The 22,895-nt window shown below is 42.7% G+C and overlaps 1 protein-coding gene across 4 annotated transcripts in view; it reads left to right on the top strand.

Moving 5' to 3' along the window:
• Positions 1-9,917, top strand: part of RHOT1 (ras homolog family member T1) — a 58,477-nt gene extending 48,560 nt beyond the window's left edge. The window contains exons 19-21 of one of the 4 annotated variants that reach the window (XM_066613317.1): positions 67-189; positions 6,385-6,528; positions 8,748-9,917. In XM_066613317.1, coding sequence (XP_066469414.1) covers positions 67-189; positions 6,385-6,528; positions 8,748-8,865 — 385 coding nt within the window. In that variant the 3' untranslated portion in view covers positions 8,866-9,917. The remainder of the gene's footprint in view (positions 1-66; positions 190-6,384; positions 6,529-8,747) is intronic. The other 3 variants (XM_066613319.1, XM_066613318.1, XM_066613321.1) reach the window with 3 other exon arrangements.
• Positions 9,918-22,895: the final 12,978 nt, after the last annotated feature.

Genomic DNA, 22,895 nt, shown 5'->3' on the forward strand with positions numbered 1-22,895 from the left:
AGTTTTCGCTCAGCCCTCATTTCTGCCTGAGATCTCAACTCCTGTCCTTCTGTGTGTTTTTCACAGCCATGCCCGGTTACGCTGTATGTGCACCTGCAACAGGTGTACATTTTGCATCTGTCAGAACCTCCTCAACTCAGACTTGCTGCAATCTGTAAAGAACAAACTCTTCACTGCCGTTCTTAACAGGTCTTTGATTTTATTTACTAGGTACCAGGTGTGCTTTGAAAATAATTTATTAAACCGGTTGTTGAACTTTGTACTAGATACAGACCCTTTCACTCCATATCCATTGAATGGGCAAATATACCAAAAGTTGTTAGAAATTAATGCCACCTTAAAGCGTTTCTCTTCAAATGGAACTTATTTTAATGGGCATAGTGAAGCACCCCAAAGTTGTAGATCACTGTAGAAAGTTAGTAGGAACAAAAAAGTTGAAGAGCTGAAGCAGCTTTCCAGATGGCTAATGAGAAGTGAAACGCTGGCTAAATATTTAATATACCAACACCTGTGTTGATCTATATGCAGTTTTGATGTAAATTTCACAAATAAGCTTCATCTCAGGGGTACAGGCAAGTTTAGACAAGAGCACTGTACATCCCTGGTTGGCAACTAATTTTATTGTCAGACCATTTTGAGAAGCAAGTGAGGGATGCATCAGTCCTCAGTACATAGAAATGAATGATGCAACTAAACCATTTTCTTCTTAAGTTTGCTTGGCAACTGAGAATATTCTTCTCAGATTAGTTTTGGCTCAGAGATCTCCAGTTGCTGACCCTCACTGTACAGTCTGAATGGATATGTACTTTAGTTCATAGAATGTTTTGGGTATTAGAGGCAGTCATTTCCAGTGTTTTGAATATGTATATTTGATCTGTATGGATGGATATGGTTTGATGAGATCTGCAGCATTAACAGTTGGCTCCTCTTTAACAAAATATGAGCTCCTGATACGTTTTAAGAATAACCAGTGGTTGTAAATTCTCTGCCCAAAGCATTCAGATATTTTAGGAAATGAGGTTGGCAACAAATATTCAGTCAGGATTTTTCAGTATGTATTGCAAACTGAGTTGCATCTGATTTGTACAGCATCCATTAAATCCTTTTCATTGGTGCCCGTGGAAGAAGATGTAACAGAACCTGCTTCTATCAAATGCCCCGCCCCACCCTGTCAAATTGGCCCAGCAAATGAATAGGTGTTCCAATCATACAATATTTCTGTGGAACAGTGAACTGTGATTGTAAGCAAGCAGTTTGGAAAGTAAAGTTTAGAATACAATCATACTCTGATCAGGGAAAGTTTCTGTGCACTGCCTAATCTTAGTCTGAAAATACTGGTGAGAAGGGTAGGAAGCATAAAGGCAGTTTTGGTGAAATGCTAATGTTAAAGCATAGCTGTATGGAAGGAAGATCTGTAAGGATTGTTAAAGAGTCTGCTCATGTGATGACTATAGGTAGAGCTCCTTTTTTGGTCTGTTCCACCCGCACAGCTACTGTATTGCTGACAGCTATAGGAAAATTTAAGTAGACCTTTATTGTACCAAGTTCTTTTTAAAAGGTCCCTTAATAAGCTCAGCCCATAGCTCCAATAGTCAGCTTCAAGATCAACAGAACAGAGTCACTGTGATTATATCAGCCCCTATATCAGTCCCTTTATCAGAGGAGACTGCTGAGCATTGCACTGTGCATCAACATTTCCCAAATTTTGCCACTGCTGTAATTCTTCTGGAAGAAAATCTTTCTGGAAGAAAATCTATTCACCCTTCAAGGGCAGGACCATAGGAAGCTTAGGTAAAGTCCACTCCTCTAAGCCACATTGGCAGAATCTGAACTTTGAACAGGAGGGGCTTTCCCTACAGCCCCCAGTGATTTCCTGCCTTCATCCTGGAAAGAAAGCACCTTTTGGGCTCCTTCTTTGTAAAGCCATCAGGGGAAGGAAGCGAAAGAGAGGGACAGAGGTGAATATTCCAGACCCACATTTCCTTTTCCCCATGCTTATTTTTTGTCATACGTGCCATGATACTGTAGGTGAATGATGTGTGAGATCCTTAAAAGGATCCAGTGAACAAACTGTGTGGTCGGGTTCGGACTAAAGAGCAACCAGAGGGCCCTGATTTCCACACTTCAGACAATGTCTGTTCAGGAAGCTTATTTTGTTAGGTGGAAGCTTTCTAATAACTGAGAGCAGATTAAATTTCAGAAAGTATCTTCCAATGTCAAGTACTTTCCATTGTTTACTAATGATGCACAATCTTCTTGACTCAGCCTCTCATTCTCAAACCCAGAAGTTAGCCAGACTTATTACCTAACTGATAATCAGACAATGTAAGACTATAGTTATAGTTATAGTACATGTAATCTCAAGAGAAAGCAGAACCTGCAAGCCTAGAGCTTGTGTTACACAAATTTGACAAGGGCTTTTGGGCCCATATGACCTGGAAAATTTTTCTGTCATTAGTGAAATACAAATTTATTGTAATGCAGAAGTGCCCCCCCCCCCCACCGAGATGCAAGACTTGGTTTGAACTGCCCAGGATCCAACCTTTCTAGACTTACTTGGGAGCAGGACGTGTATTCAAAACACTCTATGCAACATACCTTAGAGAAACATTTGAGGAGCCATGCTGGATTATTTTTATGTTTAATTTGTTTTCTTCTTTAGGTGTTCGTTTTCATTTGTCTGGCTGGCACTTACTCTCCTCTTATTGCATTCTTGTGTCTTCTTTTAAAAATGACATTTCTGAGTGTGCCATTCTAATTCATCTGTGTTTGCATTGTGTTTCAACCCATCAGCTTGATTTATTTTTGGTCATCTGCATATCTCATCAATCTTAGAGGCTGATTTTCTGTGGCTGCCATGTTGGCTTGAGATCATTAATCACCATCTTCTTGTATGGTTAGCAGCATTTTACTTGGACTTGAATCCTTAGCAGACAGTTGAATCTCAACAGGAAGGAGATCTTCATTTCCTTGACACTTTGAAGCTGGAATGATAGAAGTGAAATGTCGTATCAGAAAACAAAAACAAAATCTCTTTTTAAAAAGAGATTGCAGGAGTGGCATTCAGTTTGGTGTTTGTCTCTCATTTGTGTTTTGTATAAATGAACTATGTAACAGAGTAGACAGATGGTATATTCCAGTTATGTGGACTTGGAATCTCAGTACAGTTTGTTGTGCTGAACATGAGTTAAACCCAGTATGCTGATTTGTAAAGCCTGTGGGGTTCTCAATCTATAAACTAAAGAGTTTTGCAAAGCCATCACTCTCTCATCTAGATAGAGTACCTTTTATTGTATAATTTCTATCCTTCTGAAAGTTTAAAGAGTAGCATTTTTTTTGCTTTGTTTCTACCTCTCATGCTGCAGGAAATTGGTGCGTAATTATTGTCCCACCCACCCAAAGTTACACAGTGTTAGGCTGGTCTATCTCAGAGACAGTACAAGTGGTATCTTTATATACCAGTCTGTTATATGACTGGGCTGGTAAGTAGATCACCTGACGCTTCATGACAACACATGTGATGACAAAGTGATATGCTCAAGGCCTACTGTAGAAGTTTTCAAATGTGCCGTGAGCCTTCTTAAGCCCCAGTATGGACTGTTGCTGTGAAAGACCTGAGGCTTGGTCAAAGATTTGGATTGTCAGTGCAGCACACTCCCAGTGTTGGTGGCTACATGAGCGGAGTGCTCCCTCTTACAGGGTACTTTATAGCTAAGGTTAATTAGGCAAACTGTGTTCTTATACAGCAACCCTAGGCATATATTTGAACTTGTGCAGCCCTGCTCCTTATCTTTGGGTTTGCCTGTCCCCAGGAAAGAGCAGGGGAAAACACTAACAAGTTGGACTGTCATTGTTTGTTACAAAGTCAGGCAGACTCATTAGTGCAGTTTTGATGTCATATGTACAGCTGTATGAAAATCACAGGCAAAATACATAAAGGAAAGAACCAGTCCTACATTAAAGAATGCGCATTCTTGTGTTCTGTTTTTGGAAGGATCCCTCCCCCTCCACCATAACACACTGTGCTCTTTAAACTCTTTAATTCAAAAGGCAGCCTGAGTTGTTGCATGGGAACTTTAAATTGAAAAGAACTTAGAAAGCACATTGCAATATCCTTTGAGAAAATTTTAAAAATGGCGGAGGGGAGCGGAGGTAGCTTTTGAAAAGAAGGCTTGAAGGGAAGGAAAAATAGATGGGCATGAATTGACTGCGTTGGACCCAAAGCACACTAATTTGTGACTAAAAATTCATTGAATATGTTGCCTGCATATAAACAAATGGAAATTTTATCAGAATCCTGCCTCATATTTGTCCAGGTGAACTGCTGTTCAGCTCTTATACATAAGACTGATACATTTGTTTAAAGGCAGGTTAATGATGCCACTTGCTGTTTAAAAATGCCCACCATGTTTAGCATGCAGCAGTTCTCTTGCTGATTTGCCTGTTGATGTTGCTAAAATGCTGAGAGAGTAAGCACTGAACAAACTGCTGTCCTGGCCCCTTCACATCTTGTCTGCTTGTTATTAACAGTGTTAAGTTCCTGAATCTAATAGATCATGTTATAAGTCACTTGTCTTGTGGCTTATCAATTTCTGCCCAGAGAAATAGTGGCTCGGTTGTTCTGTCCCTGAAATAATAAACTGCTAAAAAACAAGTAAAATAAAATTAGAATTGAGTATTTTCTTTACCTAATAAAACATAGTAAAGTCTGTGCTTTCTGTTTGGAAATGCACTCTGCATGTATGTTAATATAAAACATCAGTTACATATGATAAACAAAAATGTACCAACTCTTAGTTAATCTTTGTGCATGTGCTGTCTTTCCTTTATGAAAGAAGCAAAATTTCTTGTTTTTTTGTCCTGCTAAATCGGGTATCATGTAATGCATTAGAACTCATTAGAAAGGATCAGATAGGCCACATCAACTCAGAGGCTTTTAAAAAAAACTTTAATTTGGGTATTATTAGCTAAGTAACAAGTGTAAGTAATTGCTACCCATACATGGCAATTATGTAGGATTCATTTTTTTGTCTTGCAAGTCACATGACATGTATATAGTGATATATTTTTGATATTTGAATAAATTTTTGTCATTTCTAAATGCCTAATTCTAGGCTAATACTGTGTCTGTATGGTCTGTTATAATGTGTCAGTCAATGGTAATTGACTTTGAGAAAACTTGCTGGCTTGTTTTATATAGATTAAAATCACTTTTCCTTAATCATAAACAAGGAAGTAAAACAAAATCTACCTATTGCTTTACACCTTCTGTTTTAAGACTGTTAAGGGGTCTTGAAAGGGAGCACACTGCATCAGCAGACTTACACTGGCATACCTGCCTGGTGATGCTGTGATTATACTCACGTTTTTGAACATTTTGGATAGAATTGTTCAGGTCCAGTTCCCTGAGAACATTCCTTAGAATATTCTCTAAGGTCCAGTTCTTAGTGAATAAAACTAAGCTGGCGATGCATATTTTAATTGTTAAAAAGTGTAGGATTGGATTACCCTTCAGGCATCGCAAATATCATCGGGTTTTGATAGAAGTAAATTAGCAGTTGCCCTCATTGCATTCTTTTGAGAATGCATGTAGGTAGTGGAGCCAAAAACTAGGCTGCAAGCTTGTGTCTTTGGAATGGGGGGCAGGATGGATGCAAATCATTTTTCTGACTTTTCTTAGTTCTGTTTCCTTACTTTGGTGTTTGCATTAACCAACAGATAGGCATTTAAGAAATCTGGTCTAATGTACTGTACAGTTCCACTATTGGAATGTCACTTCTTAACCTGCTCATAAATGCTGTGAGTTGATAAAGGCACACATTGAAGAACAGGAAATTTCAGAGCCTTTCACTAACCTGGAATAGATGTTTTTAAAATTCATTTATTTGGAATCTTTAAATATGCTGGAGAGAAAAAAAATATTTGTACCAATTAAATATGAAATATGAACATTTTAAAACAAAAGTTAGATCACATTAATTCTGTGATCCATTTTTGCTCTTTTTAAAGTTTCACTGTAGAGCTTTTTAAAAAGATATTCTTAAAATTAAGGGACATGCCTGAAAAAATAAAACTAAAAATGGAATTTTAATGAATTGAGTATGTATCCGAAGTATATCCCCTTAGTTTGAGAAGGATATCACAAAGATGAATTTCCATAGCGATTCTTTGACTTGGGATGGCTAATATTAAGGTCTTTGTCAGAGATCTTTCTTTGCTTTTGATCCACCATTAATCATCCATGCTGGTTTATTAACATGCACACAAGAGCAAACAGGCACTTATTAAAATCAGATTGGTAGCTGATTGTAAGCTATTTTGGTATGTAAATTGCTGTTTTGAGCCATGCTATGAACTGCCAACTGTGTGCATGTGTGTAAAAAGGTTGAGAGCCCGTGTAGATGAGTTGGGTGCCATGCTGTTATCAGACGAGGAGAGCAGTATCATTCACCAAGTACACGCCGTCAGCTCTGTAGAAGATTCCATCTACATGGGGTCCTCCCTTGCTCCGCAGTTACTTGAAGACAGGTAACACAATCCTGACTAATCCCCCAGCGGAGAAATCCAGTCTTGCTTTAAGATGCTCTGAAAGAACTAACTTGTGCTAGAAACATTTGCACTTGATCTGTTCATGTCCTTCAAGGACACAGTTGTGGAGGTTGATTGGTTGCAGGTAGTTTTGTACCTGGCTTCACTGATCGCTGACAATAAACAGGCAAACCTATTAATATTGCATGGGGTAGCAGAAGGTGCAAACCTTTGAAAGAGTTGTTGCTTAAGTGCTTGAAAAAAAATTGGGCATGTTGTAGTGGTGTGTAAGTGGCATAATTCGTCCTTTTATGAAGGAGCGTGGTAGTTCTTTAACTTGCACTTCAAAATCCGCTGTGTCCGATGTTACGGTGTATATCTCTATGTCCTGTACTGCTGAAGCTTCCCCATTATTTCTAATTTGGTCGTTAAAATGTTGAAGCCAGAGAATTTTCCTGTCTTTTCTGTGTAGGGCCTTCCTAAATCAGTTCTGTAACACTCAGTTTGAGAATCGGTGTGCCTTGAATTAAGGTCACTCCAATAACCTTTGCTTGAACATTTTTTTTCCTACTGCATTGTGGTAAGCCTCCATTACTTTGATGAGAACTAGCTGAGCTTACTTCACAAATGGGTTGGGAGGAGGAGGCTTCAGTCATCCTGTGTGTTGTCTGTTTTGTGTCTTGTCAAGTTTGTATGTGGCTTTCTTTCACCCACCATATTCATGCTATTCTGCATTTTGTTTTTTATTAATATCATCATTTCACTAACATTTTAGTCCGTATTACAGTTTGCAGCACAGCGATGTGAATGATTAGATTGTGTGCTTGGGCAACAGCACTGCACAGAAGCATCATGTCAAAGGGGGTGATTAGGAGCAACCATAAAGCTAGTTTCATGGTACAACTACATTTAGAAGCTGGTTCGTGACAACACAGCCATAATTCTGCTCTTTGCTTTTCTGCGTCCCCCAGCATCATTTCAGCTTTTGGCTGAAGTGTAGTGATGGCGCAATTGCATGCAAAGATAATTTTGTAGTTGCTTATTAAGCATGACAAGCTCCCTACGTGGTCCAGGGCTGAGGCAGTAAACCAATTTGAATGCCATGGCAGCCACATGAAGGCCACTAAACAGCACCCCTCCCCAATCTAGGTATTTCACATAGCTAGCATTAACGCAGGAGGAAGAAACTAGCAGACCTTTTAAATATCACAGACACGTAGAATTACCTGTATGAGTACGTGCTTATATTTAAATTGGCCACAGTGGCAAGAGAGAGCTCCAAAGGAGTGGGAGAAGGGAAAACATAGACCTAGGAAAGAAAAATCTCAAGGCCACCCTTGATTGTGTGTGTATTTTCAATATATGGAAAGCATTTGCAGTTTCATTTTATTGTTCTAGCTCTTGGAAATGTTATTACAGACAGTTGTCAGTTTACTCCTCTGAACCAGCACACTTGATTGTATAAAAATGTAACAATGCTGGAGAAGCTTAAGTTCTGAAAAGCAAAGGGGAAACAATACAGCTCAGGTTATTTTTTCCCCCCAGTTTCTTTCACATCTTGTGGGGAGAGGGGAACAGACATACATTTGGCAGTTATCAGGTATCCTTTCAAAAGGGCCCGCGGCTGTCCATGTGTTGGTCACTTATGGTATGTCTACAGCCTGTAAAAACACTCATCCAGTTTACAAAAACCTTCTTTCCCTGCTCACCTAGTTACAGTGCTTTCTTGCAAGAGGCTATTTACAAGCCTGCACTTGGGTCCACTTTAGTTGCTTCTAGTTTGCAACCTTACAAGCTGTGACAGTATTCCTCCGGAGGTCAAAGTGTTCACAGCAGATTACAATAAATTAGTTGGTCATGTTCAAGTTTGGCCTCCCATCAGATGGTTCTCTGTTCAAAGCTTGCTTGTACTGAGAGACCAAATGTGAACATGACGAAACTATTTACTATATACTGCTGTAAAAAGTTAACAGAATTGCATTTTACTTTTGTTGATCTCTTAGCAGTACCCTGAACAGCTAGGGCAAAAGGGTCACTTCCTTAGGACTTCACCAGAAGCACTGATTTTCATACTGGGTTTATATAACATTGACAGTGATAGAACACTGACAAATGTAATAAGTTTCCAAAAGCAACCTTATGTGTGATCTGTGAGTTTTGTTTTCTCTGATGTCTGTCACAAAATCAGTTAATTGCTTTTAATGCTCTTCAAATTTCAGGCATGTGACACAAGCAGACCTCAAGAGCTCAACCTTTTGGCTTCGAGCAAGTTTTGGTGCTACGGTCTTTGCCGTTTTGGGCTTCGCCATGTACAGAGCACTACTAAAGCAGCGATGATCTGGACAAAAGCACGTTTCAGGGGGATAGGGGCCTACCAAAATGAAAAAGAAACTTTTATGTACATTCGAAATCTGCTAGAAATATTTATATATGCGAGTTACTTTATTCTTATTGGTAAATTCATGGATACAGTGATTTTAAATGATAGTTCTAACTTGCAGTATTGCATAGGTTGTGCAAGAGAGATTTTTGCATTACAGTGGCTATCTAAAATGGCTACATTTGTAAGGCCAAAAGGGAATTATTGTAAATATAACTTGTATATATTAAGACAGTGAGGCAGAATGTCCCCAAAGTTATTAGAAATACCATTCTTAAATGTTTCAAATGAAGTGAGAGAGAATGAAATTAGAATTTATTTTCATCAATGTAGGTTCAGGACCACCACTTATTTATTTCACAGGTATCTGAAGTTCTCTTTTTGGACAACAGAATTTGGGGCGGCCTGGTTTTTACTTTTTTTTCCTTAACTGAACTGCTCATGCCCCCACCTTTCTTATTCACAGAATTGTTTTACCGTGGCAGGTTTGACCCAATGTGGATTGATGATTGTGTATCCTATGTTGTATTGCCTATATGTGCCACAGGTCAAGGAAGTGAGAGGGGATATATGTTCCCTTTGATTTCACAAAAGCAAGTGTTGTCAGTTACTTGTCAACATCTGACACTGTGTGCCATTCTCTTACTTTTTGGCTCTGTTGTGTTTTATAGCCCTTACAGATCCAGTGGGCAATCAATTTGTATAACTGTTTATAATTCACACAAGTATGTGTTCCATCCCCTCACTTCTGCAAATCATTCTTGTACAAGCTGTGTATGGGGTAGAACTGAAATAGTACACAGTGCTTTATTCTACTTGGTAGATTAGTTGCATGGTTTGCACTGCATCCTATACCTGGCTGGAATTACCTGTAGATGGCATTTTTTTTAAACAAACCAAGAGGAGGGTCAAGTAACCCTAACAAATGGAAATTCCTCCTGTCAAACTTATTTTTCCCCCCACATCACTGGCCTTTTCAAGTATTTCAATAAATAACTGTACCGTGCTGTGTTCTGAGTGCTTGTTCTTGTATTTTTAGGGGCCAAATCAATCCAGTAATACACATCACTGAAGTGCTGTTTATATGTAGAAACTGCACATTGGGAAAATATTTTGTACCGAAACACTCAGGCTATCCTCTTCTCCTCCACACAACCCAGTTGGATTATTCCTAATATGAAAACACTTGGGTCTGTATTCACCTCTGCTTGAGCTGAAATAACTGCTCAATCACACTGCTCTCTGGGTAGCCTTGGCTAATCTCTCTCAACTTGGTTTACCACACAGTTTTGTTCTTATAAAATCGGGAGACTACAAGACTGCCTGGGAGAAAGACAGAGCTGTCTGGAGGGTCAAGACATTTGCTAGCATATCATACATTATTACACATTCATCCTAGGGAAAGCTTGCATAAATAAGAAAGGACATCTGGTCACTCCATGATGTTTGACAAATTCCATTGCATTTGAATGAGAGGGTAGCACTTTCTAGCATTTAATACCTAGAAGCTCCACTAGATATGTGTAGGAATTGTAAATCCTTGAGGAAAGAACAAGTAGCAAGCAGTCTGCTGCCCCTGACAGCACACTTCTTTAGTTGGACAGGATGGTTTGGAGATCCCTTTTCAGGTCTCAGTGTACAGTATTTGGTGATCACATATTTAGGTTCAGGAAAGCCAATTAAGCATTGATTTTTTTCCTTTAGCTTAGACTGGATTTGTCTTCCCACATACCAGCTGTTAGAATTGCTGTGAAATGTTAAAAAACTGTTCTTTGCAATCCAGGTCACAATCCATTACTTAAGGCTCAAATGATTTAGGCCTGGTTTTCTAAGTCCTTACCATAATTAACAGGATTGTGCTGGTATATAGCACTGAAGAAATCAGTTCTGTAAGATGTTTGGGTTTTCCCTTCAACTGCCCTTGTTTTCATGATGGGCCCAAGAGAGAAATCTTGCTTGGGAAAAACTGGGTTGTAGTTTACCCAACCTTACCCAATTACAGTCTGTCTGCTGTGATACCACTGCTATGGTACTAGAATATGTAGATTTGTGGTGTGGGAGTGGGGAATGCTTGCCAAAGTTTCTGCAACCAATATATAAAAATTGTAGCATTTGCTGAGTTTGGCAGGGGGGCTTGTAGGAATTTTTTAGTTGATAATTTAAAAGATTTTTATCTTGCTTTTCCACAACTCAAAGACATACAGCATGAAACATAATTTAAAATAACTAAATAAAACATATAAAATACAATTACAATAACATTAAAACCAACTAAGAACAAAACATGGCAGTGAATTAAAATATCTAATATGTTTTTATAGATGTGGAAAAAGACTAGACACACCTTTGACAGAGCTGAGTGAAATAGACCAGTAAGTTGTAGGTGTAAACTTGAAAACAATAAAGCACCTCCCTCAAAAATGATGGTGCATCCTGATAACACAATAACAATCGCATCTGAAGTTTTGTTTTCCCCAACAGCTTTCCTTCTTTTTTCATTGAAAAAATTATTTTTCTTTCTTCTCTGCTTAGTGATGTCCATTTCTATGATTTTGTATGCTTTGTGCCGACTGATTTTTATTTGCCCTGAGGGTACAGAAATTATGTGGATTTCCATGACAATGTGTGAAGTAGCTTCTCTTATTGCTTATATCTGACTTTGGCAGGACATTTTTCACCCATCTCCCTCATCTTGTCCTCTTCTTACTGCAAAAATTAACCAAATCAGGCAATCAAATTACTCAGTCCACACCAGGCATACACAAACGGAATAACACTTACTGAAGTCTTTCAAGGTCTTTCCCTGCTGGGGCCTTCAGCTTGATTCAGCATGAATTCTTCACCATTGCTGCCAGGACGGCTGAATCTTCTGGGAAAGCCCCCCGGGCCAGGCTTTATCTCCTCAGGGATCATGCCATCACATGGAGGAGTTTGTGTCTCCTGACAAACAATCCTCGGATCTCCTCAGATCCTCAGTTTTGGGAAGAAACAGGGTGCCTTTCAAGAACTCGAGAAAGGCACGTCTGCTCAGCGCAGCAGCCATTAATTTTAAAAGTATATCTGAAAGGCAAGATCCTGCCCCATGATTTCTCCAAACAGAAGCATTTCTCCCTGCCCTCCCCACAGCAATACCATTATAATAATTACCATGTTCCACAGTAGAAAATAGCACCCTCCCTTCCTCCAGCCAGTACAAGTAGAAATCTCTCCCAACTTCCTTGTAGCTGCTCTTGACCAGCCCTGCTCTCCATGTGCTTTGGATGGGGGCAGGGTGACCAGAGGTCATAACTTCCAAGGAGCCCCCCCCAGCCTGTTCTACTCACTCTACACACATGCACTCTCTCTCCTCCCCAATCCCTGCCAGAAGCACCGAGCCGTCTTTCTTACTGTGCACAAAAAACATTGCAAAAAGGGCTTCAAATCACCCCCAACTGACACCAGATTCGATAAAGAGGACAGGTTTGGAAAAAATGCTAGGGGGGCAAACCGCTGGCTTGGGGGGGCAAAGCTCCCCCTGGCCCTTCCTTGCTACGGCCCTGAGCTTTGGCTACTACTTGGAATGTAGTAGCTGCTCAGCGCTTAAGAGGAAAAGTGCAAGCAGATCAGCTAACCATAGTTCAGTAAAGCAACTTGCATGTTCTGTCTCCATGGCTTCCAAAAACAGGTTTCACTGGAGCTTTGTAAAGTCTTCCCCCATTTGGCCGAACATCTGAACTCTGAAGGCTGATTCCATGACAGGTTACAGCAGCAAAGTGGAAGTAGCTTGGAATTCAGCAAGAGCAGAAACAGGGCAGGCCACCAAAGTTGTGGTTTGAAGAGAATGTGTATTCATTCATATCTTATATTTCTCTCTGCACCCATTTGCTGGACAGCCATGTGCACTATATGCCATTTCTGACTTTAAAAAAACAGTTCAGTTCAGATGAGCCTGAGCAGTGCTGTGTGGTACATGACTTGCTGGTGGCCCTGCCAAGCTATGGGGTCAGGCATAAGAACATAAGAACATAAGAACAGCCCCACTGGATCAGGCCATAGGCCCATCTAGTCCAGCTTCCTGTATCTCACAGCGGCCCACCAAATGCCCCAGGGAGCACACCAGATAACAAGAGACCTCATCCTGGTGCTCTCCCCTACATCTGGCATTCTGACTTAACCCATTTCTAAAATCAGGAGGTTGCGCATACACATCATGGCTTGTACCCCATAATGGATTTTTCCTCCAGAAACTCGTCCAATCCCCTTTTAAAGGCGTCTAGGCTAGACGCCAGCACCACATCCTGTGGCAAGGAGTTCCACAGACCGACCACGCGCTGAGTAAAGAAATATTTTCTTTTGTCCTAACCCGCCCAACACTCAATTTGAGTGGATGTCCCCTGGTTCTGGTATTATGTGAGAGTGTAAAGAGCATCTCCCTATCCACTCTGTCCATCCCCTGCATAATTTTGTATGTCTCAATCATGTCCCCCCTCAAGCGTCTCTTTTCTAGGCTGAAGAGGCCCAAACGCCGTAGCCTTTCCTCATAAGGAAGGTTCCCCAGCCCCGTAATCATCTTAGTCGCTCTCTTTTGCACCTTTTCCATTTCCACTATGTCTTTTTTGAGATGCGGCGACCAGAACTGGACACAATACTCCAGGTGTGGCCTTACCATCGATTTGTACAACGGCATTATAATACTAACCGTTTTGTTCTCAATACCCTTCCTAATGATCCCAAGCATAGAATTGGCCTTCTTCACTGCCGCCGCACATTGGGTCGACACTTTCATCGACCTGTCCACCACCACCCCAAGATCTCTCTCCTGATCTGTCACAGACAGCTCAGAACCCATCAGCCTATATCTAAAGTTTTGATTTTTTGCCCCAATGTGCATGACTTTACACTTACTGACATTGAAGCGCATCTGCCATTTTGCTGCCCATTCTGCCAGTCTGGAGAGATCCTTCTGGAGCTCCTCACAATCACTTCTGGTCTTTACCACTCGGAAAAGTTTGGTGTCATCTGCAAACTTAGCCACTTCACTGCTCAACCCTGTCTCCAGGTCATTTATGAAGAGGTTGAAAAGCACCGGTCCCAGGACAGATCCTTGGGGCACACCGCTTTTCACCTCTCTCCATTGTGAAAATTGCCCATTGACACCCACTCTCTGCTTCCTGGCCTCCAACCAGTTCTCAATCCAGGAGAGGACCTGTCCTCTAATTCCCTGACTGTGGAGTTTTTTCAGTAGCCTTTGGTGAGGGACCGTGTCAAACGCCTTCTGAAAGTCCAGATATATAATGTCCATGGGTTCTCCCACATCCACATGCCTGTTGACCTTTTCAAAGAATTCTATAAGGTTTGTGAGGCAAGACTTACCCTTACAGAAGCCATGCTGACTCTCCCTCAGCAAGGCCTGTTCGTCTATGTGTTTTGAGATCCTATCTTTGATGAGGCATTCCACCATCTTACCCGGTATAGATGTTAGGCTGACCGACCTATAGTTTCCCGGGTCCCCCCTCTTTCCCTTTTTAAAAATAGGCGTGACATTTGCTATCCTCCAATCTTCTGGTACCGTGGCTGTTTTGAGGGACAAGTTGCATACCTTAGTCAAGAGATCTGCAACTTCATTCTTCAATTCCTTAATAACCCTTGGGTGGATGCCATCAGGGCCCGGTGACTTATTGATCTTTAATTTATCAATGAGGTCTGAAACATCTTCTCTTTTAACCTCTATCTGACTTAACTCCTCGGTTAGGAGGGGCCGTTCGGGCAGCGGTATCTGCCCGAGGTCTTCTGCCGTGAAGACAGATGCAAAGAACTCATTTAATTTCTCTGCCATCTCTAAGTCTCCTTTTATCTGCCCTTTCCCTCCCTCACCATCCAGAGGGCCAACCGCTTCTCTGGCGGGTTTCCTGCTTCTAACATATTTGAAGAAGCTTTTATTATTCCCCTTAATGTTGCTGGCCATGCGGTCCTCATAGTCTCGCTTGGCCTCCCCTATCACCTTCTTACATTTCTTTTGCCACAGTTTATGTTCCTTTTTATTCTCTTCATTAGGGCAAGACTTCCATTTACGGAAGGAAGCTTCCTTGCCCTTCACAGCCTCTCTAACTTGGCTGGTTAGCCATGCGGGCACTCTCCTGGATTTAGTGGAACCCTTCTTTCTTTGCGGTATACACCTCTGCTGGGCCTCTATTACTGTTGTTTTAAGCAGCCTCCATGCACTCTGGAGAGACTGGACTCTTTTTACCCTCCCTTTCAACCTCCTTCTAACCAGCCTCCTCATTTGAGGGAAGTCTGCCCGTCGGAAGTCAAGGGTTTTTGTTAGAGATTTGCCTGGTATTCTTCCCCCAACGTGCACGTCAAAACGGATCGCAGCATGATCACTGTTCCCCAATGGCTCAGTAACGTTTACATCTCTAACCAGGTCCTGCGTACCACACAAAATTAAATCCAGAGTCACCTGTCCTCTGGTGGGCTCCGTGACTAGCTGCTCTAAGCCACAGTCATTTAGCATGTCAAGAAATCCGGTTTCCTTATCGTGACCAGAACACAAATTGACCCAGTCAATATGAGGATAATTGAAGTCCCCCATGATTACAACCCTGTCCTTCCTTGTCACCTCCCTGATCTGTTTCCTCATTTCAAGGTCCCCATCAGATTTCTGGTCTGGAGGACGATAGCACACCCCCAGTATTACATCGCTGCTCAAGCCTGGTAATTTAACCCACAGAGATTCTACGGTGGAGTCGGACCCACCTTCAATCTCTACTTTGCTGGATTCTATCCCTTCCTTAACATAAAGGGCCACCCCACCTCCAACACGCCCCTGCCTGTCCCTCCTGTAGAGTTTATAGCCCGGGATTGCGGTATCCCACTGATTCTCCGCATTCCACCAGGTTTCCGTTATGCCCACTATGTCAATATTTTCCCTTGTCACCAGACATTCCAGTTCTCCCACCTTTGCTCGTAGACTTCGGGCATTCGCATAAAAGCATTTATACACGGAATGCCCCAGGATGGGCTGCTTATTCGCTCCTTTGTCCCCGCATCCTCTCATTGTGCCAAACCGTCTATCACATCCCATCACCCTACCTTTCCCAATTTCTTCTCCTACCCTGCCTTTGTCTTGTTGTTCTCTAACCTCCCCATCCTCATCCCATAGGGATGAGGAGTCCCGAACCGGATGCCCCTCGGCTCCTGTCGGCCTTCCCCCAGGGATCAGTTTAAAAGCTGCTCTGCCACCTTTTTAATGTTATGCGCCAGCAGTCTGGTTCCATTCTGGTTCAAATGGAGCCCGTCCCTCTTGTACAGGCCCCGCTTGTCCCAAAATGTTCCCCAGTGCCTAACGAATCTAAACCCCTCCTCCCTACACCACCGTCTCATCCACGCATTGAGACCCCTGATCTCCGCCTGCCTAGCTGGCCCTGCGCGTGGAACAGGTAGCACTTCAGAGAACGCTACCTTTGAGGTCCTGGCTTTCAGCTTCCTGCCTAAAAGCCTAAATTTGGCCTCCAGGACCTCCCAGCTACACTTGCCCACGTCGTTGGTGCCGACATGCACCACAGCTGCTACCTCTCCCCCAGCACTGTCTACTAGCCTGTCTAGACGAGAAGTGATGTCCGCAACCTTCGCACCAGGCAGGCAAGTCACCATGCGGTCCTCACATCCGTCGCAAACCCCCCTCTCTATGTTTCTAATAATCGAATCCCCCACTACAAGAAGCCCCCGACCCCCCTCCCGCCAAGGAGTATCCCGAGTGCGCTCGGATACGGGCCCATCCCCTGGAGAAGGGATCCCCCCTAGGGGATTGTTTCCCTCCTCTCCAGGATGACGTCCTCCAGTCCCGAGACTTCCCACCCGGGCAGCCGAGGAGCTGCACGCCTGAGGTTGGGACGAAGCCTGATCGTCCCCGGAAGTCTCCCCACGGTCCTCCTCTGGCTGCCTGCGCTTCTCCAGGTCGGCCACCAAGGCTTCAAGGGAGCGGACGCGTTCCCTGAGAGCCTGGAGCTCCTTGCACCTAGGACACACCCATGACTTATGGCCCAGGCATAGCTCATCCTCCCCCAGGCACAGGGCTGCCATGACCTCTTGACTGCATTTTTGCAAGCCAAAGCATGCTTAGTGTATGCCTTCAAAGTTCCTGTACCATTATTGGTTCAGACTTCTATACTGATGGTGAACTTCCTTGTGAGGCCTTCAGCTGTGAGGAGGGAGGGCAGCTCACCATCATTCTAGATTTAGTTACAGTGTGGACAAGGTTATGAATCTGACATCCCCAGCGAGGATACTGTTATGTCCTCTACATGGAACTACCCCTGATGACTGCCCAGAAGCTTGAGTTGGTCCAGAATATACTGGCCTACCTGCTCTGCCGTTTGTCCTGGCTGTCTAGGCACAATTGAAGATGATGGTTTTGACCTACAAAACTTTTAATATCTTGGGCTTTGCCTTGGATTCGGGAACTGTCTCTTATCCCATCAACGTGACCTTTGATCTCAGTAGGGATCTCTTCATTGTATAATTTGCATGCCAATTCAGAAGGGACTCTCCACCATCCTCTCCACCAAGGGATAGGAACTCCCTTCCCCTATCGAGCTATCCAAAGTCCTAGCCTGAATACTTTGTAGAAGAGCTGAAGGACTCCCCTCTTTAAGTTGGCACTCCATTGCTGGAGTTCAGCAATTGTCTGTGATAACTGAATACCTACATAAAAGCTGAGGCCCCCTGAAAGGTTGCACTTCTTGCCTTTCAGGGTGAACGCCATGGCCTCCCATCATTGCCAGGAGAAGCAAGTAGAGGAATTAGCCACTTGGTGGCAGGATTGCTTCGAAAAGCATAACTTTAGACTTGCTCCTAGTGGTTGTGTTATGCAGTGTCACAGCAGAGAGGAGACTTATGGTAACATTGTTTACCTCCTCATGATAGTGCTCATTTCCCCTTTGACAGCAAGCTTTATGTCAAGGAGGGAAGATGAACTTCAGTGACTGTTCCTTTTCTGTTGCTTGCTGGGCCATTTGATCACAGAATTTACTGCCAAGGGGAAAATGTCTGAAACACAACAGAAGCTCCCTCCTTCCCCCCACCCCCAGCACAAGTACAGTGACGTCAGCCTTGGGCTACAAGGGACTGTACAGATTCCACCCAAGACTTTGAAAATGACTCTGAGATCATCCACCTACTGTTCTTGGCCCCTTCTATCTGTTATGGGTATTATTCAGACCCACAGCATAATGTGTGCAGAGAATAGTTTCTCTGTAGAAGGAGCAAATGGATCTATATGGCTTGCATAAGGAAGTCAAACCTCCTATGTAGGAAATATCTCCCTCTGAAACCTAAAGGGTTTTAGAAGCATCTATTCAGCTTTGACTGAATCATGCTGGTTTTTAAAATCTGAAATAAACCAGATTGTCTGTACAGCACTGAGAAAAGACTCCCTTGAGGACCCCCCACTTTTTCCTTGCCCAATTATGGGGTTTGGTAAGTTGTATCCCCAGTTTCATGCTGGGATTATGTTGTGCCCTTGTGCAAAACTTAACCAATATTTGTTTTGATTCTGCTCCCCCCCCCTCTCTCTGTATGTGCGTGTGTGCTTAAGTGTTCTTCTAATGGAACATCTAGAAACAGCAACATGCATTACAGTTTCTGTCATTTCCTGATTTACAGCTCATTCTGCTGTATTATAAATTGCTGCAGATGGAGGAAGGGGGTTTGTTTAAAAAGGGGGGGGAGAAAAAGACCCATTGGCCTGCTCCTTGATCAATCTTCCTTTTTCTCATTCACCCAGGCAAATCCCACCAATCAATAGGCAGAGCTGTATTCAAGCAATGTCACGCCGCATTGGATTATTATTTGTTTGAAAGTGGGCTGCATCAGTTTTGTTCCAGTTCTTTGCAGCTGCTATTTCAATTAATGAGGCTACTCAAAAGGAAGGAGGGTGGGAAATTAATTTTGGAACTGAATTAAAGCAGCGCAGGAGCAAAGGCGGAGGCTTCTCAAGAACGAGTTGCCCTTTGCAAGGGGAGGCTGGGATCATTTGCTGGGATTGAGATGGCTCTCAGCAGAGCAGGAATTGAGAAACCAGATCAAGAGCTGGGGGAGGGGGAATGCAGGAAGCTGTGCTAGTTCTTTAGGAGAAATCAAGCAGCAGTGGCAGGATGATATTAGAAGAACCCTCCAGATCTGCCAAAATCTGCCTGACCCAACAACCTGGTTTCTACAATGTCCAACTTCTGAGAAGCTCAAAAGCAAGGCTTGAAGGCAGTAGCTCTCCCCCACTGATGGTGCCCCAGTAACTGCTAGTTGATGGCATATTGCCATGAAACCCCTGAAGGACCAGGCAGCCATCATGACAGGGAGCTGTTGGAGGGCCTGCCCTCCATGCATTTGCCTAATCCCTTTTAAAGCCATATTAGCCAATTGTCATCACCACATCATAAGGCAGGGGTTCCCATCAATGAATCTTGTGCACAGTGGCAAAGTTCATGCTTTGATATGCCTTGAATCATCTTCCAGTCAATTTCACTGTGTGATCCTGAGTTCTAGTATTATGAAAGAGGGAGGGGGAAAATTCTTTCAAAGGTTGCATGATTTTTTTTCTCTCTAAATATGTCTCCCTTGTACATATACACCTACCCCTACCCTTTTCTAAACTGAAAAACTTTTGTCTTTTTGATACCAAATGCTTTGTTAGTCTTTGTCTATATACCTTTGCAACTTGATGCTATTTTTTTGAAATAGGTCAACCAAAAACTTCATTGCAAAAAAAAAAAAAAAATCAACCCCACAAGCAGTGAGCAAGCTTTCTGAAGCAACAGAACTCTTTTTAGGATGAATATTAAACAAATGAACAAGGAAAGAAAAAAAAAGAAAACAGAGAGATGATTTTCAGTTTCATAAAACAACTCAAGGTTGCTTCTTTAAAAAAAGAAAGCTTCACAAAAAATTGGTGGCTGTTTGTGACAGCCACACAGTGGAATGAAGGAAGTATTATGCAAACTTATTTCATTTAGGTTGTATCTGTTGCAAAAAAAATAACTCTGTGTGCAGGAACCAACCTGGCACATGAGAACCTGGCTTGGTTCCAGTTCCAGGAACTGACAGTCACCAGTTCTATCCTTGTTGCTGGAGGAGAGCAGGGGGCAGCTATACCTTTATGCATGGGGCTGGTTCAGTCCCTGGCATCTCCAGGTAGGGCTGGGAAAGATCCCCATCCAAATCACTGGACAGCTGCTACCAGTCTGTGTAGACAATCCTAAGCTATATAGACTAATGGCCTGGCTCAGCATATGGCAGCTTTCGGTGTCAGCCGCAGTTGCCAAAGGCATTATGTACATTTGCACAGTCGGAAATATCCTGTCCAGGAGTGTCCACAATAGCATCAGTCTGGGTCAGAGCTGCCAACTGACCAAGAAAAATAGTTCTGACCCACTCTTGGGCTGTTAAAAGCAGTTTTGTCTGCAAGAATGAGCAGGTGAATCTCTTCATGCCATGGTGTTAAATATTGTCATCAGCTAATGCCAGCCAATCGATATACTCTTGAAGGCACAGGGACATGGTCAGGAAGGGGGTAGGGGGAAATGCGCTCCTCTACTTCCCTCTCCACCACAGATCTGGAACCAATATACTGGAACAATTTGACCCAGTGGCTTGTGACAGTCTCTCACCCTTTCTTGTGCCTAAACGCACGCTGATAAATGCCTGTCCAGCTTTTTCTCCAAAGGGACATTTTAGAGGTTCCCCAGGCAGCTGATTCTGTTGCTGAAGGGCTTTTATGCAGATAAAGAAATTGATTCTTCTCTTCATGTTTAATCTGAACTCATTCCCTGCAATAGAAATCCACTGCTTCTTGTTGTGTCCTCCTGTGCATATGGTTAATCATTGTTCTTCCTTTTTCCTCTGCATCCTTTAAAAACTTTTTGAAAAAGGGTCAGCTTAACAGGCTTAGCATGCTTTCATGCAGGCTAAATATACCTGGTTCTTTTATCCCTTGGTTACAGAGGTTGTAAGACTTCCTTTCTCTTAATGCTGCTGCTTGAATCTTTTCCAGATCACAAAGATATGATTTTCGCCCACAGCTATCTTCTTTGTGAAACTAAAATGGCTCATTTCATGCAGTTAACACTGCAGATTCACAAAGTCTGGCTCCTGGACCGCTAACAACCTTTTAAGTTCATAGCATTTCCACTGCTCCTGGCACCTAGTCTGATGGTCTCCATTCTGCTGTAGAAGTATTTACCAAAAGAAAAGAGAGAGAACCATCCATGATATTTCTGTTTTTCTAATGACCATGCAAAAGTTTGACCTCAGTTCACAACTTAAGTGCAGTCAGATAGCAGAGGCTGTCCATTCTTCACTATGGTTACTTAAGGCAGTTTTCATATGAAGAAAGGATTTGATTGCTGCCACTGCTGTGAGCTCACAGCAGCCAGAAATGTGATCCATGCAGCAGGGCTGGGTAGGGTTGTGCTGTGTACATGTGATTTACATTACTGAAAAGATGCTATACCTCTGCTAAAAATGCCATGCGATACAAAATATATGACAGTGGAATACTCCTGCAGTGACACAGCCCTGGATCCTGTCATCATAGGGTTGAACATGAGTGGAGATGCATTTTTTGTTATTCTTCCTTTGCCTTTTCCCATGTTGCATTTGTCATTAGCACTTGGAGGGGCCAAAGTGGGATGTGGGTGTGCTTGCCTGAACCTGTTGTCTATATTTCTGTTTCCTTGTTCTGTGCGGCAAACCTGGGGCACACGTTGGTCTTCATCTCACTGTTTCAGTGTGGCAGAAAATGTGTGAACTGTGCATCTTGTGTCTTTTAAAAAACGTTTGTGTTGAAAGGCGAACCTGCCCTAAATTCAAGATGATATAGCCTGCCTATGTATCCTTCGTGGAACCCGGAGAAGTACAGAAGCTGAGAAAAAGTCTGTCCAAAGGAGATCTGTGAGAGGAAGGCCCTCTCTACCAGCTCAGCTAGGACGAGCTCCCATTTTCCTCCTCCCCTCCCAGAACTATTTCCATCAAAACCGATTATAACAATTGTATAGCATTAGGAAAGAATGGGCGTCCTCTTCCCATCCCATCCTTATCCCCTTCCATTTTTGTATTCTGTCTATTAGATTGCATGGCGTTTATTTTGAATTGGAAACCATCTTGAGTGCATTAGCAGAAAGATGGTATATAAATGTAGCAGATAAATGAAATACCAGCTGGAGTGGAAGCTTGCAGGTATTTAACAGCAGAAGACCAGTCGGCATGCAATAAACACGACTGAGCTAAAAGAGGAAACTGATGCAGATGAACCTGTAGTGTTATGTGTCCTCACCCAGAACCCTAAATATGCACAGGATCTGCAGGTACAGGCTTTCCGATCAACTTCTACAGGTTTGTGTCCTCCATTCACACAAATGTTGGAATAAGCAGCAGTGATGTATTGTTGTACGTGTACCACCAGGAGGCAGTAAGGCTAGCTAATGGTAGAAGGGCAGAGCGTTCTCTCTTTTCTGTTCTCTGGTCATGCGTGCTCTTTGAAGGGAAGTCAAGCAGCCTTCACACTAGTTAGGGGATCCACTTCTATCCTTTCCTACAAAGATTTGATTCTGTATTTCATTAGATAAATCTGCCTTTGACTTTCAGATACAAGCCTAATGCAAAGCTTCCTGTCTGGACTTTCTTGTGCAATGTGCTCTTTGGTGTTTGCTGTGCCAACATGGGGATGCCTCTGCAGGCTGATGAGCAACATGTGTGCTTCTCAGTATGACCAGAAGATTGGGGTTCAGGACTCCTTCCATTAGACAGGCAGACTGAGCAACTGTTGAGCATGGCACAAAAGTCTGTCAAAGTCAGCTTTTATAGTCATGAATAAGTGCAATTGTATAAAAATTCTACAAATCTCCAGTGTCTTCTCACCCTAAGGCAACCTAATCTGGGTAGCACTGACCCAAAATGTCTTAATAGTCAAAATGAGGATTATCCAACAAAAGGTGTATGTAAAAATGATAATCTC

Source organism: Tiliqua scincoides, chromosome 2, assembly GCF_035046505.1.
Source record: "Tiliqua scincoides isolate rTilSci1 chromosome 2, rTilSci1.hap2, whole genome shotgun sequence".
Classification (NCBI taxonomy): Eukaryota; Metazoa; Chordata; class Lepidosauria; order Squamata; family Scincidae; genus Tiliqua; species Tiliqua scincoides.